Source organism: Choloepus didactylus, chromosome 2 (genome assembly GCF_015220235.1).
Source record: "Choloepus didactylus isolate mChoDid1 chromosome 2, mChoDid1.pri, whole genome shotgun sequence".
Lineage (NCBI taxonomy): Eukaryota > Metazoa > Chordata > Mammalia > Pilosa > Megalonychidae > Choloepus > Choloepus didactylus.
The window spans coordinates 76,174,503-76,195,355 of NC_051308.1; the positions used below are offsets into that span (position 1 = coordinate 76,174,503).

The 20,853-nt window shown below is 36.7% G+C and overlaps 1 protein-coding gene across 1 annotated transcript; it reads left to right on the top strand.

The window, feature by feature from the left end:
* Nucleotides 1-3,377: 3,377 nt before the first annotated feature.
* Nucleotides 3,378-12,545, top strand: PDC (phosducin). The gene is made up of 3 exons (XM_037812672.1): nt 3,378-3,438; nt 9,423-9,574; nt 12,021-12,545. Exons 1-3 carry the CDS (start codon nt 3,378-3,380, stop codon nt 12,543-12,545), a joined length of 738 nt encoding a protein of 245 aa, XP_037668600.1.
* The last annotated feature ends 8,308 nt before the right edge of the window (nt 12,546-20,853 follow it).

Sequence of the window (20,853 nt, forward strand, 5' to 3'; positions counted from 1 at the left end):
GAAAGTGGTATATTAAAGTCTCCTACTATTAATGTAGAAACATCTATTTCTCCCTTCAAATCTGTCAGTATTTTCTTCATATATTTTGGACTCTGCCATCAGGTGCATATATATTTATAATTATTATGTCTTCTTGTTGAAATGACACCTTTATCAGTATATGATGACTATCTTTGCCCTCATAACAGTTTTTGATGTGAAGTCTATTTTATGTGATATTAATATAGCTCCCCCAGTACTCTTTTGCTTACTACTTGCATGGTATATTTTTTTCCATCCTTTCACTTTCAGTCTCTTATAAACAGTATGTAGTAGGGTCATGCTGTTTTATCCATTCTGCCAATCTCTGCCTTTTGACTGGAGAGTTTAATCCATTTACATTTAAAATCACTACTTATAATGCAGGGCTTTTTCTGCTATTTTGCTATTTAGTCCTTGTAAGTGTTATAACATTTTTGTTCCCCAATTCTTCTGTTAATGCCTATTTTCATATTTATTTTATTTTTTGTTTTTACCACTTAAATCCCATCTAATGTTTATATGGATATATTTTTCATATATATATCCCTTGTGCTTCCATGGAGTTAAAACTTAACATCTTAAATATATAGCAATCATATTTAGTTTGATACCAACTTGACTTCAATAGCATACACATACACTGCTACTATACCTCTCCATCCCCCCACCTTTTTTGTTCTTGTTAACTATTGTATTGTTGTATATTGTATGTACAAACCATAGAATTATCATTACTTTTTATGAGTTTGTATTTTAGTACCTGTAGGAAGTAAGAAGTAGAGTTACATACCACAAAATATGATACAATAATACTGGTATTTATGATTGCACAAATGGTTACCTTTACTGGAGGTCTTTATTTTTTTAGCCTGCCTTGTGTCACTATCTAGTGTCTTTTCCTTTCAGTCTAACTCACTTTAGAATGGCTTGTAGGACAGGTCTAGTGGTGATGAACTCCCTCAGTTTTGTTTATCTGAGAATGTCTTAATCTCCTCATTTTTGAATGAAAGTCTCACCAGATATAGAATTCTTGACTGGCAGTTGTTTTCTTCCAGCATTTTAAGTATTTCAACACACTGCCTTCCTGCTTCCATAGTCTCTCATGAGAAATAAGAACTTAATCTAATTGGGACTCCCTTATATGTAGCACATTGTTTTTCTCTTGCAGCTTTCAGAACTCTCTCCTTGTCCTTTGCATTCAATAGTGTGATCAGTACTGACAGGGTGTGATTTTTCTTCATGTTTATCCTGTTTGGTGTTGTTCTCTGTTGTTCCTCTTAGATCTGCATATTCACATCTTTTCCTAAGTTTGGGAAGTTCTCTGTCATTATTTCTTTGAATATTCTTTCTGCCCATTTCTGTCTTTCTTCTCCTTCTGGAACTCCCATAATGCATATGCTGGTGTGCTTTATGGTGTCCCAGAGTATCTTAGGCTATTTTGTTTTTTAATAATCCTTTTTTCTTTCTGCTCCTCAGCCTGACTCATTTCAAGTTTCTTGTCTTTGAGGTCATAGATTATTTCTTCTGCCAGCTCCATTTGCAGTTGAAACCCTCCTGGGAATTTTTTATTTCAGTTACTGTGGTCTTCCACTCCAGTAGCTCTGTTTGGTTCCTTTTTAAATTTTCTCTCTCTTTATTGAGATTCTCATATTGTACATTCATTGTTTTCCTGATATCCTTTTGTTCTTTCTCTGTATTTTCCTTCATCTCCATGAGCAAATTGAAGATCATTTTTTAGTCTTAGCTGGTATACCCTCAGTCTTGTCTTTTTTATTTGTGATTTGTGGAGTTTTATTTTCTTCCTTTTGATAGGCCATTATTTCCTGTTTCTTAGTCTTGTAAACTTTTATTGCACACTGTACATTTGAATATTTTAAAATGCTAACTTTGGGATTTATTCCTTGAGACATCTGTTTCTTTTTTTTTATATCCAGTTGGAGATATGACAGAGATTTTCTTGAGTGTCAGAAGCTAACAAAACCAAGCAAACCGAAGCAAAAAACACCTTTTACCATCTTTGTAAATTGGCTTTGCATTGGCTGCTGTTCTCTGTCAGAGTTCAATCCTCCTATCAGGAAGGTCAGCCCAAGGTGAATGCAAAATGCAGGCCCCCCTATCTTTTCTGGGTCTGTGTCTTGTCCTAGGCTTGCACTTGCTTGTAGCCCAAGGGGTTCCCTTGTTTACAAGAGTTTGAATGCCCCTTCTACTTCTCTGACAAATCCCACACAATGGGCTGGCTTAAATGACAGGAATTTATTGGCTCATAATTTTAGAGGCCAGAAACCCAAATCAAGGTGCTTTCTAGAAGACTTCGTAGCATCCAGGCTAGCCTGCAATCTTTGGGGTTCCTTGGCATTCCTGTTGCATGAGGCTACCCTTTTCTTTCTTTTGTGGCTTCTAGCTCCTCCCTGTGGCTTTTTTTATGTTTGAGTTTCTTCTACTTATAGAGGCCTCCAAAAATCCAGATTAAGACCCAACCTCACTCTGTTGGGCCACATCTTAACTAAAAATAATGTCTTCAAGAGGTCCTATTTTCAATAGCTTCACACCTGCTGAAATGTAGATTAAGATTAAGAGCATGTGTTTTGGGGAGTTTATAATTCAACCTACCACAGGCCATCATTCTTTAATGCCTATTTAGAGATTAAATTTTTCAAATCCTATTAAGAAAAATGATTCTATTTCAGTATATTAACTGCCATATTGGTGTAATGGTTAAAAGAATTGGCTCAAGTCAAATAACCTGTGTTCAAATCTTTGTCCATCACTTACTGACTGTGTGATCTTAGACAAATAACTTAAACTCCTTGTCCTTTACCTTCCTCAGTTGTAAAATGGCATTAATAATTATCTCTGCTACATATAGCTGTGGGAGAATTAAATGAGTTTTGATACACAAAATAATTACAGCAATACCTGGCACATATTAAGCATTCAGTAAGTATATACTTACTTTAAAATTTTTTATTATATAGACTGTGGGGATACAATGTTATGAAAGACAGTAACAAACAGTAATAAAAACAAAAACCTTTAATAAACAATGTTTACTAAGTATATAGACCTAAACTAAAAGATTTTTTAAGGAATAAAAGATAAATTATGCATTATGCAAAATCCAAAGGGTCAGACATCTTTAATAACAAAATCATTAAATTAGTGCCCTCTCACAAGGCAGACAGAAATGTTCTAAACATGTAATCATTTAGTGAAACTCTTGGTAGCAGAGCTCCATTTGTCTATCTGTCTGTCTGTCCATCTATCTATCCAAATAGATGATTTATATATCTTGGAATTCATTTGTCATGATTATTTCTTTGTTCATCTTATAGATTATATCAAATCCAGTCCCTAAAATGGAAGAAGCCGAAGGCCAAAGTTTGGAAGAAGACTTTGAAGGACAAGCCACACATACAGGTAAGCAAAGCTAGAAGGGAGGAAAAAAGTCATTATCAAATAAAATTAAATCTGGAGGTCTCTAACCTACCTGTTGCCATTTTTCAGTATGGAATTTATTTTAAGTAATACCTTTGGATGGTTTGATAAAATTATCTTAAAAATACTTGATTGGGTAAATTAACTTGAAATCAAATAATTCTTAAAACAGTTTGATTTAGATGTCAAAGAGTGAGATAAACAATAATTTTTGAGACTTTCTTTCTGCCAAACTATCACAAGACATCTCTATCTACACAATAATTAAGCCATTTTCTTCTTTTCTGATTCCCCCTGCTATGGACTTTCCTTCCCATTGTGAACACTAGTAGACCAAAAGGCAAATAAATAAATTGAGTTTTTAATTTTAGTTTTTGAATATGTAAAATTAAAGGGAATGATGAAAAGTTCTTGAAAAAATAGCTTTCAAGTTTCCTTCAGAAATCTGAAGACTTCAATTCACTTAATCCAGAGCCTGTTTTTTTCAGCTGTTAAGAAATTTTGTGTGACTCTCTATATGCTACTACCAAGAACTGAAAAGTCAAAAAGACCAACCAAAAAAAAAAAATGTGTCTTTTAACTATACTCAGTATAACTCTCTTTTAAACAATATTAATTGGAGGCTTTAAATCTATTTAGGCAGTTTAAATGAATTCACACACGGTAATACATTTTATAATGGAGTGTAAGGAATATCTTTCTAAGTATGACAAAAAACTCAGAAACCATAAAAGAAAAGATTGCTGAATTCAGCCATGGAAATAAAGAAAAGAAGGAAGGAAGGGAATGAGGGAGAATAGAAGGAAGAAAGGAAGGAAGGAAGAAGGGAGGGAGGGAGGGCAGAGAAAAAGGAAAGAAATGACTGCTGCCTAGAAAAAGTCACCAATAGAGAAATCCAAAAAACCTTTAACAAATTGGGGAAAACATTTGCAATTCAAATGACAGACAAATGGATAATTTCCAACAAAATGGAACAGTGGACAAAAGATAGGACAGACCATTTGTTATAGTTTGCTAATGCTGCCAGAATGCAAAACACCAGAAATGGGTCGGCTTTTATAAAGGGGGTCTATTTGGTTACAAAGTTACAGTCTTAAGGCCATAAAGTGTTCAAGGTAAGTCATCACCAATCGGGTACCTTCACCGAAGAATGGCCAATGGTGTCCGGAAAACCTCTGTTAACTGGGAAGGCACGTGGCTGGCGTCTGCTCCAGAGTTCTGGTTTCAAAATGGCTTTCTCCCAGGACGTTTCTCTCTAGGCTGCAGTTCCTCCAAAATGCCACTCTTAATTGCTCTTGGGGCATTTTTCCTCTCTTAGCTTCTCTGGAGCAAGAGTCTGCTTTCAACAGCCGTCTTCAAAATGTCTCTGTAAGCTGTAGCTCCTCTCTCAGCTTATGTGCATTCTTCAAAGTGTCCCTCTTGGCTATAGCAAGCTTGCTCCTTCTGTCTGAGCTTTTATAGGGCTCCAGTGAACTAATCAAGGCCCATGCTGAATGGGCAGGGTCACACCTCGACGGAAATTATCCAATCAGAGTTATTACCTACAGTTGGGTGGGTTGCATCTCCATGGAAATACTCAGTCAAAGAATAACAATCTAATCAACACCAATGCATCTGCTGAATGGGCAGGGCCACACCTCCATGGAAATTATCCAATGAAAGATCTCACCCACAGTTGAGTAATCACATTTCCATGGAAACATCCAATCAAAAGTCTCCAACCCAATCAACACCAATAGGTTTCCTACCCATACAAGATTGCATCAAAAATAATGGTGTTTTGGGGGACATAATATACCTAAACCAATCCATTCCACCCCCTGGACCCCAAAATGACATGAACTTTCCATATACAAAATACATTCACCCCATCACAATATCACAAAAACTTTAATCATTTCAGTAACAATAGTTAAGTACAAGATCCTATTAAATCAGTTACTGGCATGGTTTGTCCTAAGGCATAATTCCCCTCTAGCTGTGGACCTGTGAAACTTAGAACAAGTTATATACTTCCAATATACAACAGAGGGACAGTCATAGGGTAAACGTTCCCATAGCCATAAGGAGAAACTGAAAGCAAACAGTTCCTAAAACCTGCAGGGCAAACTACATTAGATTTCAAAGTCAGAGTCATTAACAGAACAATGTTGTATCTTTGGGGCTTGAGACAGTGGGAATCTAACCCTTCCTAAGGGCCTTTGCAGCAGCTCTTTCCTCACCAAATGCTGGAGTAAGTTCTCCAACATATCCACACATTGGGGAGACCACCTTTTCGGCCCCACCCTCCTCAAACATTGGGGCAGCACCTGGATTCTCTTCCATCTCTGGGGCACATACTCAACCACTTCAGAACAATGGGGTGGCAGCCAGGCTCTCCCCATTACCCTGGGAATGTGCTCCACCCTCTTTGAGGCCTGAGGTGGCAACACTTTTCCTGAACATTGAGGTGGAAGGCCCACCCTCGACCTCCGGGGCAAACTCACCCTTTCCATGAGTGTGGGCCACTCCGCTCTCCCAGCCTGAGACCTCTTGGCTCCAGACCTCAACCTCCATGTCTCTGTCTTTGAAGAAATTTTTCCTTCAATATGTTCCTTGTCTGTCTTCTCCAGTCCAGACCGGCAGCAGCTCTGTCTATAAAGATCTCACCAAAAATTCTATTGGCTTCACATGAAGCACACGGGTCAAAGCCATCAGACAATAAGACTTTCCACAGATCCTTTCTGGATAACTCCATCTCCAATTTTGGCTTGTACTGAAATGGTGGTCAGGTTCCATGTTTGGTTACATCCTCACGTGGGGCTGTAGCTTCTGGGATTCCACCCCCTGAAAGCCTGGAATTTTCCAAACCATCAGTTTCTGGTTTCTTTGAAACCAAGAGTTCAGTTCTAAGTTTGTCTCTCTCCACTCGCATTTTACTTAAAGCTGCAAGGAGAAGCCATGCTATATCTACAACTTTTAGTTTCAAAATCTCATCAGCCAAGTATCCCAGCTCATCACTTTCAAATTCTGTCTTCCATCTGACACGAGGACTCAATTTTGCCAAATTCTCTGCCACTTTAAATCAAGGATCACCTTTCTTCCAGTTCGTGACACCACATTCATCACTTCTGCTCAAGCCTCATCAGAAGTATCTTTAGAGTCCATATTTCCACAAACAGTCTCCTCAAAGCAGTTCGGGCCTTTTCTATCAAGCTCCTCACAATTCTTCCAGAATCTTCCCCTTATCCATTTAAAAAGTCATTCCAACATGTTTGATATTTGCAAGCTCAGCAGCACCCCATTCTCGGTACCAAAATCTGTTCCCTATTGCTAATGCTGCCGTTATGCAAAACACCAGAGATGGATTGGCTTTTATAAAAGGGGGTTTATTTGGTTACACGGTTACAGTCTTAAGGCCACAAAGTATCCAAGGTGACACATCAGCATTCGGCTACCTTCACTGGAGGATGGTCAATGGTGTCTGGAAAACCTCTGTTATCTGGGAAAGCACATGGTTGGTGTCTGCTCCAAAGTTCTGGTTCCAAAATGGCTTTCTCCCAGGATGTTCCTCTCTAGGCTTCAATTCCTCAAAAATGTCACTCTTAGTTGCTCTTGGGGTGTTTGTCCTCTCTTAGCTTCTTTGGACCAAGAATCTGCTTTCACCGGCCGTTGTCAAACTGTCTCTCATCTGCAGCTATTCTCTCAGGTTCTTTGCATTCGTCAAACTGTCCTCTTGGCTGTAACAAGCTTGCTCCTTCTGTCTGAGCTTTTATAGGGCTCCAGTGAACTAATCAAAGCCCACACTGAATGGGCAGTGTCACACCTCCATGGAAATTATCCAGTCAGAGTTATTACCTACTGTTGGGTGGGTTGCATCTCCATCGAAGCATTCAAAGAATTACAATCTAATCAACACTAATACATCTGCCCACACAAGATTGCATCAAAGACAATGGCATTTTGGGGGTCATAATACATCCAAACCAACACACCATTCATGGAAGAGAAAGGAAAAAAGCTGGCATCAAAAGTTGGAACTATAGTGAGAGACAACTTTTCCCACAGTTGGTAAAAGTAAAAATATGTGACCGATATCTGGAAAGAGGCACGCCCATACATTGCTGGTAGAAGTGTAAATGGGTACAATCTATAGGAGCAGTTTAGCCATATTAGTATTAGAAATACATATAGTTTTTGACCAAACAATGTTACTTCTATGACATACAGATATATCTACACAGACAGCAAAAAAAAAAGTGTCTTCATTCAGCATCATAAGTCACAGAAAAATTTGGAGACAAAAATCTATATAAATAAGAAATGGTTTAAGTAAATTCTGAATATCTATACAATGGAATACCATGTCCCCATTTTTAAAAAAGGAAAAACGCCTTATGTATCTATATGAAAGAATCTCTGAGATATATTATTAAGTGAAAATAGTGCATACAATATACTAGCACTTGTAGAAAATATAAGAAAAAAGATTCTCTTTTCTACACATATAAACACATGCATACAATATACTAGCACTTGTAGAAAATATAAGAAAAAAGATTCTCTTTTCTACACATATAAACACATGCATTCATTTATTAGTATATGTATAGAATATATCTGGAAAACTACACAAGAAAACAAAAAACATTAATTGCCCAAATATAATTAATATAAATAAAAACATTATAAAATATATTTATCAGGCCGTGTGCCAGTTTGAATGTATTGTGTCCCCCAAACGCCATTATCTTTAATGTAGTCTTGTGGGGCAGACGTTTTGGTGCTGATTAGATTTGCTTGCAATGTGCCCCACCCAGCTGTGGGTGATGAGATATTCCCATGGAGGCATGGCCCTGCCCATTCAGGGTGGGCCTTGATCAGTGGAGCCATATAAATGAGGTGACTGAAAGAGAAGGAACTCGGTGCAGCTGTGAGTGACGTTTTGAAGAGGAGCAAGCTTGCCAGAGAGGAACGTCCTGGGAGAAAGCCATTTTGAAACCAGAACTTTGGAGCAGATGCCAGCCATGTGCCTTCCCAGCTAACAGAAGCTTTCCCGACGCCATTGGCCATCCTCCAGCGAAGGTACCCGATTACTGATGTGTTACCTTGGACACTTTATGGCCTTAAGACTGTAACTGTGTAGCCAAATAAACCTCCTTTTTGTAAAAGCCAATCCGTCTCTGGTGTTTTGCATTCCACAGCATTAGCAAACTAGAACAGGCCATATGGAGGAAAAAGAAAGAATATAACTACCTATACAATATAATATTAAAGGTATGGATGTGCCTAAGTTTTAAGGAAGGATATTCAGTTTAATACTGCCTGTTTTGAAGAATTTAAGACCTTCCAAACACTGCTTTTATTTGTCAGGGCAACTTGACTCAAATTTGCAGTTAAATCATCCTTGATTTAATTATTTTTCTTAAATCTGCAAATCCCATCTCTTCTATATTTGTAAAAGAGTCTTAGATCCTTAAACATATTAGATGCTTTTATAATTATTTTCTTAAAGCCCTTAGGTTTTAATTGAGGTCAGGCCTCCCTGTTGTTTCCTGGATCCTGATAACATTTCAAATTGTTTCCCCAACAATCCTAGTAGTTTCATTTATTAATACTATGGTGCCAATTTTAGTTTTTGGTTGAAGCTTTGCTCCTGTTTGCTAGTTTTCAAAAATTCTAGTTCCCTCCCAACCCTCTAATTTTTAAAATTTCTTTATCCCCAAATTTTGTCAACATTTCAAAATGTATAATTATATTTTCATTAGTGTAGACACTTCAGAAAGATTCTTTGCCACAAACCATTTAACAAGAGTAATGTGGGGGAGCTTTTTTATGAGCCAGGCAATCAGAAATTTCTAGCTGAAACAAGATGTTTATTTCTGATGCAGAGGATGTTCCCACAGTGACACTTACACAAATTGAAATTGTAGAAATAATCCTTTTGAAAATAAAAATGAAATAATTTGTTTTTAATTTTATTCCAGGACCCAAAGGTGTAATAAATGATTGGAGAAAGTTTAAATTAGAGAGTGAAGATGGGGATTCAATCCCACCCAACAAGAAGGAAATTCTCAGGCAAATGTCTTCTCCTCAGTGTAGAGATGATAAAGACTCAAAAGAAAGATTCAGCAGAAAGGTAAGATAAGCAAAAATTCAATAACAAATGATTTACAATGTGCTTTTAGTCTACATGACTAACAAACCTCTTTAGAAATATTATGAAATATAGATACATTGCAAAAACATTTATTGCAGCATTGTTTGTACTGTCAAGAAAATGTAAATGAAGTGAATGCCTTTCAAGGCATTCCAAACTAAAACACAATTGGCAGCTATGAAAAGAATGAGTTACAACTACATGAGTTGACTTATAGGCAGTTAGTTCCACAATGTACAATTATGTGAGAAAGCAAGATACAGAGAATTTTAAATTAAATGATCCCATTCTCTAAAGCAATAGAAAAAAACTCTCTATACTTATCTATGCTAATATGATTATATGAACATGTTTGTTGAAAATTATAGCAAGACACGCACAGATTTGGCCATGTTGATTATTTGGAAAGGATGGGATTGGATGGGAGAAAGGAAGGAGTAAGGAGGTAGGCAGAACAAGCCACACTTTTTTAAAGGTCTCCACAATAAAAAAAAAATGCATTTTTTACAAGATCTCATTTATTTAAGTTATATAATGTGTATGTTTATGTCCACAAAGAGATAGGTTAAAAGATGATCTCTAAAACATTAATGGAGATTATTTTAGAACATTTGAGCAATGAAATTCCAGTATTTATTACTTCCTTCTTTAGTTTTTAGGTAATTTTTTGAATCTTTATAATGAGCATGGATTCCTCATATAGTAACAATATAATAACAATAGCAATTTAATAAGGAAATCATAAGGTACTTTTAATTGTGGGGAAAAAAACACACTTTAATGGATAATTTATCTTCAAACCTGTGTATATGGCTGTGTATATGGATTCTGGACAGTCTATGCATCAGAAATACACCTTGGTCACAGAACTATGGTAGCATCTTAAAAATTACCCCAAACATTGACAATTTTTAGAGTTAAAACAACTTAAATTGGGACAACAGTATGTGAGAAAACAATAATAAAATGATAAGGAAAAGAGTGAGGATATAGGAAAACAAATAGGAAAGGCAGAAACAAGAGAAGCAAGTAATGAAAGCTTCAGATAATTCTATTTAATGTGACTCTCAGTTTCTTCTCCATAAAATTAGACTAATGAAACCAATAATACCTACCTCATATGTTTGCAGTGAGGATATAAATAAAATATATAAAGTACCTAAAACATAGTAGATTTGCCATAAATATTAGTTCTTGCTTTTCTAATTCTCCTCTACTTTGAAAATTGATAGCAGTTGCTGTTTGAGATGCTATCTAATGATATAGTGGCAGCAGCTGAGCTCCCTTACAGGCCATCAAACTTCCACGGTTCTGGGCTGCTCCTCATCTCTTAATCATAATATCTCCCATTGTCAATTTATGCATTTTTTTAGATGAGGGGGTGGGAAAGGGTGCTCAACATCCTACTGAGTACATTAATAATGGGGTAGTTATTATGTGAAGGCTGTACAGGTAATTTTATATTGTAGTTGCAATGAAAGGGAACTGTCTTGTAAGATGGAATCTAGCTCTTCCTTACTTTTTTCTATACACATGCGTAAGAATCATCTGACAGGCTTGTCAAACAGATTACTACTGGACCTCACCCCTATAGGTTCTGATTCAATAGGTCAAGGAAGTGCTCTAAGTTCCCTGGTAATGCTGATGCTTCTTGTCCAGGGATCACCTCTTGGCTATACTGATGAACTAACTGCAAGTGGTATTAAAAGTTGTGTTGAATTCCATCCAACATATTCAGAAAAAAAAAACAGTAATTGATAAGATATACTTTTTAATAACTTTTATAGAGGACACTAATATCCAGAGGCATTTATTGGAGATACATTGAAATACAAATAATTTGATGAAAGTTACTCCAGAGCAGACCTTGCTGGTCTTTTTTCACCCCTTCTCCTTCAGTAAAATCTTTGTCCAAAGTGGTGGATAGTTAAATGGCATAGTTCTGATTGAGGTCATGAGCATCTCATGGCTCACCTACATTCAACAGTTTATGCATTCATATAATTACCTGTTTAATTTAAAAATAATTATTGAACCTCTGTTATGTACCAAACATTGCAGCAGATTTCACAGATGGAGTGATGAATGAGACAAACAAAATTCCTAACACCACAGTATTTATTAGTTGGAAAAATTGATATTAAACAATTACACAAATAAATATATAACACAGTGCCAGGTAGAGTTTATTACTGTGAAGAAAAATAAGCCAGTATAAGGAATAGAAAGGATGGGACAGGGACTCTTTTAGGTAGGATAGTCAAGGAGGGTGAATGCGGTGAAGGAAAAAGTTGTATTATTTGGGGAGAGGCATTCCAGGCAAAGAACAGCAAATGCAAGCTCTTAGAGTTGAGAATAAGTTTGGTGTGCCTAAGAACTATAAATTTCTGACTGAGTGATCTCTGTTTCTTTCATGTATTCCCAGATGAGTATTCAAGAATATGAGCTAATCCATCAAGACAAAGAGGATGAAAATTGCCTTCGTAAATATCGTAGACAGTGCATGCAGGATATGCATCAGAAGTTGAGTTTTGGGCCTAGATATGGGTTTGTATATGAGCTAGAAACTGGGGAGCAATTCCTGGAAACCATTGAAAAGGAGCAGAAAATCACCACAATCATGGTTCACATTTACGAAGATGGCATCAAGGGCTGTGATGCCCTAAACAGCAGCCTAGCGTGTCTTGCAGCTGAATATCCTATGGTCAAGTTTTGTAAAATAAAAGCTTCTAACACTGGTGCTGGGGATCGCTTTTCCTCTGATGTACTCCCCACATTGCTGGTCTACAAAGGTGGGGAACTCATAAGCAATTTTATTGGTGTTGCTGAACAATTTGCTGAAGAATTTTTTGCTGTGGATGTGGAATCTTTTCTAAATGAATATGGGTTACTACCTGAAAGAGAGATATATGCTCTAGAGCAGACCAACATGGAAGAAGATACTAAATAAAGATTCACTATGACAATATCTCATGTTTCTCCTTTACACATTGAAAATTGATTTTGGTAGTATCCATATTCCTTTAGAAAAGACCAAGTATGACCATGGCTATTATAATTTGAAAGAAAAAAGAAGATTGACACTACAATGGTATTATGAGCATGTCTTAGATTTAGTTGTGTCAAATTCATATAACACTTTACTACATAAACAGTGTAGTCTTCAGCAATACTGTTAGAAGACAAAGAGGATATGCTTAATTCTGTAACATTTTTCAAAAAATCCTTTCAAGTGTTAGATAAGGAAATGTTGACATTTTACTCCTTGTTTTTTCTACAGTCTTATTATTTGGGCTTTTCCAATTACATTATTAATTATAATTTTGCTTACATAATAAGAATAAAGTCTCAAGACAAAATAAAATTTGTATTTGAAGTCTATTCTTTCTCAAGCATTTTATTATCAAGATTCTAAAAATATTACAAAGCCCCCAGTTACAAAAAAATTATTCAGCAATATATCTTGTATTCCCACGAAACCAATGGATAAGAAACTTAAAACATTGTGCCACATTAAAGTTGTAAAAAGAAAAAATTATGTGTTTAAAGTACAATTTCAGAAGCTGGCTTACATAGGAAAAAAAAAGGCAGAAAGGAAGCAAGGCCTTTTAATTTTCCAGACAAAAGAATCATATTTAGTAATAACAGTAATAACAATCACCATTTATTGATAACCTATTAGGAGCCAGTACTTTATATATCTCTAATTCTTAACCATTACTCTGCAAATAGATAGTATCACTCCCATTTTACAAATGATAAAACTGAAACTCAGAGAAGTGAAGTGAAATTTCTGCTTCTACTTCCACTTGAAAACACTTGGAAATCTCTCCTCCTTTACAGATGCATGAAAAATGCAAAATAAAATATAATTCATTAAATATTTTCAAATGAATATATGAGTGGAAGTACAAGACAAAGGAAATTTCCAGGTTTCCAAATCAGACGAGAAATATAATGGTGCGTGAGAGCTGACGCTATATGGCTTACAGTTAATGTCCTGGTGCTTGATAAATAACCAGAAGTGGATTCCCAGTGAAAAGCGTGCTTAAAGCAGACTTGTACTTTTCCCCCAATCTTAAAACAGACATTTGTCAAAAGTTCAAGTCGCCATTCTCTTAAACAGTTTTTATAGCTTTTCTTCTTTCCTCAAACATTTTACCCTCCCTTTCTCCATTCCAAACACTCCACTTTGCTTATACTTCACTGAGACCTACCTCATCTTTGCATCACCAGATCTAAAATGTGCACCTGCAGATGAACACTGCTTCCACTGGCATTAAGTGTTGGTACCTAAGGTCAAGCATTAAACTGTGCTTTGGGTCACATCCTTCTCACACTCAAATTGTTGTCCTGCAACCATTCCCCCTCTGTTTGCAACATCTATTTTTCCTTTTCTCTATGTTATATTATTCATCTCAACTTATAAATAGGTATTGAAATTGCCCACTGTTTAAAATATGTCCATCTATAATCTAAAATTGCCAGCTATAACTAACTTCTCTGCTTTCCTTTAAAATCATGATTCTTGAAAGAGGTATCTAAAGTCACCTTCTTCACTCCTTACTTTCAATTTTTTCTTCCCACTTCAAACAGTTCTTCAAAGTATAGTTAAGATGACTATCTTGTCAGACTTAAGGGCCAATTCTCATTCCTTGAGAATTTGTCAGAGTTGACCATCTCCCCTGGCGTTGAATCATTTCTTTCGGCTTCTTTTGACAATGCACTCTTAATTTTTGCCTTCTATCCTGTTGACTATTCCTTCTAAGTCTCCTTCACGGACATTTCGTTCTCTAAACACTCATCCTAGTTAATCTCCAACAGTCTGTAGTCTTAAATATCTTTTTTTTTTTTTTTTAATGCAGACTGTTCTCAAATTCACATCTCCAGCTTTAATTCTACTCTAGAGTATAAAATCCAGCATTTCAACTGGAGGTCTCTTGAGCTTGGAACAATTTTCTTAACCTGGAGATATTGGAATCATTTCATAACCTTTTCATAACCTGGACATGTTTTTTAAAAATAAAATAAAATTTAAAACGCTTGATTCTTCACTCTAGTACTAGCTCCTCTCTTCATCTTCCCCATCTGTTGTTCTAAATCTGGGAATCATTCTTGATTCATCCCTTATATTCACTTCTCACTTCAAATCCTTTGTTAAATACTTTTGGTTCTATTAATAAATATATATCAAAACCTAATCACTTCTCTACATTTCTATGTAATCATCCCAATCCAAGCCATCATATCTTTTACCTGGCTGTTCTAATAGTAGGTCTCTTTGCTGATCTCCTTGCTTCTATTTTTGCCATGTTTCCCAGGTAATAGCCAGAGTGAGCTTTTAAAAAGGTAAATCAGATCATATCAGTCCTCTCCTTAAAAATCTCTAATGGTTTCCCATTGCACATAGAAAAAATCCAGACTCTGTCAAGACCCTGCATGATCTGGCACCTCCCTGCTTCTCCCATCTTGTCTCATACCATTCTTCCCTTTGTTTTATTATAGCCTGGCCACCTAGACACCCCAGTGTCAAATCACCCCATCTCAGGGCCTTCACATTTGCAGTTCATCCTGCCTGGAAGGATACAACAGGTCTCAGATCAAATGTCACCTCCTGACATGTGAATAATAGTTACTCTGTGTCATTTAATCCCCTCAACAACCTTCCATTCTATTATTGCCATCACATTGAGATGAAAAAAGAATCAAAGAGAAATTAAGTAGTTTGCCCAAGTTCAGACACCCAGTAAGTAAGAATTCGGTTCAAACTAGACAGTCTTGCTCCAGACTTGTTGCTCCCTACTATTATACAACATAAACTTTCTGTCTACATTATCTCAAGTTTACCCCTCTATCCTATCCCCAGATGCTTTATCATACTAATTTATTTTTCACAGTATTTATCATTATCTGATATTTTCTTCACTTACTTGTTTTCTTGTTGAGTCTGTCTCCCCGTAGGGGATATAAGCTTCAAGGTAGCTAGACATTGTCTCTTTTCAACACTACTATATTCAATACAGCACCCAGATGAGTTCCTGGCACTTAATAAACATTTAATAAACATTTTTGGAGAAACGGATGGAAAGAAGAAAGGAGGAATGGGAAAGGAAAAGAAGGTGTATAATTGTACTAGATATTGGTGATACAAAGATAGGTAAGATAGAGTTCCTGATTGTGACTAGCTCTCATTGGCCAGTCCCTAACATACAATTGCTGCATCAGGTATCGAGTGACTTTTATTCATGAATCTAAAATTCTATCTTACATTTTTCTTTACAAATTGGCAAAAGCGTTTTAACTATCTTATGGACTATTTTTAAATTGATGAGAAGTAAGCAAATCATATTATAAAATAGGGAGCTTTAAAAAGTAGTTCTACATGTTTTCTCCTATCAAGGAATTGCTAGCAAATGTTTTTTAATCCTTCTCAGAGTTTTCTGTTAAGGAATTACCAGACTTAAAAACTATAGCAAAAAAACAGGGTCCTTGCAAGAGGTATTTACAATTTGAAAACTTCTCTTGGAAAAACTTTGGTTTGACGCTAATTCCATGGATTTGAAGTAACACTTAAAAAGATGATGGCAAGGCAGTGAGAAAGGATAGTCAAATGTGTAGCTCAAAATAGGACAATATTTTAAGAATAAAATACAAATTCTTTTCAGTTATGGTCATTATTAACTGCAGTGTCCTGTAGCTTTCAGGGAAGGGGTAGGAAAGCAAGACTATACAGTGAAAGAAAATGTCTCACCTGAGGAAAAGAATAAAAATGAATGGGTGCTTTGAAAGATTCCTGCTCAAAAAATAGTTTTATGCTTGTAAGAAATAACTTTCCATACATTAATTTAAAATAGAGAGCTAACAAGCTTAAGCAGGACTAAACCCAGGAATGTATTTAACCAATAATTTCCAAAACAAAAGTAACTAGGTGGCACCTGTGTAGGGAGTAAATGATGATAGCAACCACTCTTGAAATGAGCATTTGGTGACTAATGGATGCCAGAGTGAAGCTTTGATGGTAACATTCATCAGCAAGAGTTGAACAAAAGGCAAGAATTGACTCAAACATTTGAAACCCACTGCTGATCAAATCCTGGATTACAAACTCCCCTCATATAAACACTTAATCGGCTATTTTATTTGGCATGAGGAAAGGAGGTGATCATTTTGTTTCAGCAAAAAAATGAAGTTTTAAATATAAAGATTTGAAGTGTCATAACATGTCTCATAACAAACCACCCAAGTAATAACTGAGATAGATTTGAAAGAACAGCCAAGAGTTAGGTATAAATAATGTGAAATTAGTAGGAAAATTTATTGGGAATAGCAAAATCATCTGGTAAATGGAGAAGCTCCTTTATTCATCGTTCACCAAATATTTATTGATAAGTTACAATGTTCTACATCAGTGTCCTTGATTTCTGAGAGCGAAGGTAGAGAAAGCAAACATGCACATCAACAACCGATGAATAAATAGATATATTTGTATCTATATCTATGTCTAAATTAGTAGCGTTGCCAGACTCATTAGATTTTAATGCTGCTATGAACATTGGTGTACAAATATCTGAGTCCCTGCTTTCAAATTGGTATACACCTAGAAGTGGGAGTATCTGGTCACATGGCAAGTCTAAATTTAAATTTCTGAGGAACCACCAAAATGTTTTCCTCAGAAGCTGCACCATTTTACAGTCCCATCAAGAATGTAATGGTCCTATCTCTCCACATACTTATCAGCACTTGCTATTTTCCAATTTTTTTTATAACAGCCATTCTAGTGAGTGTGAGATGGTATGCTCCCTCGAACTTTTGCAGTCATTTTATGGTCAGCATTAATATCTATGTGAATAAACTATCCAATAACCCATCCTCAGAGTTCCTCAACCTGTTGATTTCACTTCACTTCTATAACCTCTCCCATCATGATGACTAGACTATTACCAAGCCTATTCAAAATTGTTCTACTTTTGAAATCTTCATTTCTAATACTCATTCTTTGATGATCTCCATCTATCCCCACAGCTCTCTTGATCTTTACCCCCTAAAAAAGTGTTCTTTAAAGCCTTCAATTTCTCAATCTTACCTTTTAACACTGTCTTTTTCCACACTCATAGTTTCTGCCTTTCTGTGCAGCCTAGACCCTTGATGATTACATTAATTGCCCTCCTGCCAGCACCTCCATATTTTCATCCCCTATTCTTCCAACGCACTTATCTTTTAAATCTCCACACTTCCAATTATTTCAATTTGACATTTCTTTACTAATGACTAGCTGGTAGGAGCGGCTCAAGGAAATTGTTTCTTGCTATATATATTGGTGGCTCAATCAATCTGTGACCTTTCATGAAGATCCATAGCCCTGTTCAGCAAACATTCCCTCTTTATTTCCCACAGCAGCTTTACTTTACTACTTTCCTCAATTCCCCTATCAAATCCTCCAAAGTTTCAACCTTGCCTTTAACATGACAGGAGAAATTAAGCATGAACTTCCCAAATTTTTTACCTCACAGCTACTTACCCACCTATTTTTCATTTCATTGTTCTCAGAGATAGAGATGTTCTGTTCAAGACTAATCCTGCCATTACTGCTTTTAATTAGATTCTATCACATTCTAATTTTCTCTTATTGTACACTTCCATGTTCTCGCTCAATATCAGCTTCTTATTCACAACCAAAAACAGGTCTACATCTGTTATCAAAAATCCTTCCCTGGTCCTTCAGAATCTCACTAGCTATCATACTCGCTAGTATTTCCCTACCCCTCATTGCCAAACACCATGATGTATATATATATATATATATATATATATATATATAAACCCCTATGTTCTTAATCTCTTCTTTTTTTCCATTTACTTCACTCATATGCTTCAATCACACTGCTGAAAATGGTTCTGATAAAAATCACCATTGGGACATTGTGGGAGGGGCAAGATGGTGGCATAGAGAGGAGTGGAATTTAGTTAGTCCCCTGGAGCATCTAATAAACAACTAGGAACAACTAGTAAATAATCTGTAACAACTGCTGGGGGATAACGGTGACTGTCCACACAACATACAGCAACCTGGATAGGGTGGAATGGCTGAGATCACAGCATAAAATCTGTAAGTAAAAATTGTGGAACCATGCTGGGAGCCCCCTCCCCCATGGCAGGCTGAGCTACAAGACCTCACTGTAGGAGAAAGCAGCAGTCCCGGAGCAAGAGAATATAGCTCAGGCCAGCTCCAACTGGGGTTTTAATTAACAAATGTGAACTGCTGAATACAAGCTACAATCATAGACAAACTCCTAAAAAGCAGACAGAGGCTTTTAGAGATGACTGACCCTAAAGAGACAGAAAACTCCTGCATCCTAGGAAAGGGAGCCCAGAAAACCAGGTGCTTTCTCTAACTAATGGGTGAAACTGGGGGGACATGGACTGGCTCTGAAAGGGGGCTTTCTTTCCCTTTTTCTCTCTCTCAACCTGAGGGGCTCAGTGGAGAGAGCCTCAGCCATTTTCAGTTTGCAGTGCTCTGACCTAGACAGGAGTGGAGATAACAGAGTCAGAGAGACAAAGGAGCAGTTCATATGCAAAAGATAACTCCCTAGAGGGTGTGTCTTCCCTAAGAGGAAGGAAGTGGGGCCCAGCTCTACTGCCGGCTTCCTCTTCAAAACCCAAACCCCAGAGCCTGGGGGAAAACAGCCGAAACAGAAATTAAAGGGGCCACACCTCCTTACACCAGTTGGGAGTAACAGGCTGACAGGCACCACCTGCTGGGCAGGTTAGGAAAAGCACAGTGGCTAGAGGCCTCACAGGGAAGTTTGTCACTTTTCTAAGATACACCCTCAGGGACACTCAAAACTGAATGTAAGCCCATTCTGAGACCTGAACCCATTCTGGTCTGGGAAAAATCTAATTGGGGTAACCAAGGAAACTAGCTGCCTGACAATAGAAAACTACAAATTACACTAGGAAAAACAAAGATATGGCCCACTCAAAGGAACAATTAAGATACAGTTGAGATATTGTTTCACTTTAATGAAACAATCAAAGATTTTCAAAGAAATATGCTAAATCAATTCAAAAATCAAATCAATGAGTTCAGGGAAGATATGGCAAAAGAGATGAAGGGTATAAAGAAAACACTGGGCAAACTTAAGGTAGAAATCAAAAGTTTGAAAAAACAACTGGCAGAATCTATGGAAATGAAAGGCACAACACAAGGGATGAAAAACACATTGGAGACACACAACAGCAGATCTCAAGAGGCAGAAGAAAACACTCAAGAACTGGAGAACGAGACACCTGAAATCCTACACACGAACAGATAGGGAAAAGAATGGAAAAATATGAGCAACGGCTCAGGGAATTGAATGACAACATGAAGTGCATGAATGTACTTGTCATGGGTGTCTCAGAAGAGATGGGAAAAGAGGCAGAAGCAATAATAGAGGAAATAATCAATGAAAATTTCCCATCTCTTATGAAAGATATAAAATTACTGATCCAAGAAGCACAACATACCCCAAACAGAATAGATCTGAATAGACCTATGCCAAGACACTTAATAATCAGATTATCAAACATCAAATGCAAAGAGAGAATCTTGAAAGTAGCAAGAGAAAAGTGATCAATCACGTACAAAAGAAGCTTGATAAGACTATGTGCAGATTTCTCAGTAGAAACCATGGAGGCAAGAAGGAAGTGGTGTGATATATTTAAGACACTGAAAGAGAAAAACTGCCAACCAAGAATCCTATATTCAGCAAGACTGTCCTTCAGATATGAGGGTGAGTTTAAAATATTCTCTGACAAACAGACAATGAGAGCGTTTGTGAACAAGATACCTGCTCTACAGGAAGTACTAAAGTGAGCACTACAGACAGATAGGAAAGACAAGAGTGAGAGGTTTGGAACACAATTTTGGGTGATGGCAGCACAACAATGTAAGTACACTGAACAAAGATGACTGTGAGCATGGTTGAAAGGGGAAGGTTAGGAGCATGAGGGACACCAGATGGAAAGACGAAAGATAAAGATTGGGCCTGTATAACTCAGTGAAACCTAGAGTTCTCAACAATTGTGATAAAATGTACAAATATGTTTTTACATGAGGGAGAAAAAATGGATATCAGCCTTGCAAGGTGTAAAAAATGGGGTGGTATTGGGGGAAAAAAATATAATCAGTGCTGTTCCAGTTTGCCAATGCTGCCAGAAAGCAAAATACCAGAGATGGATTGGCTTTTATAAAGGGGGTTGATTTGGTTAGACAGTTA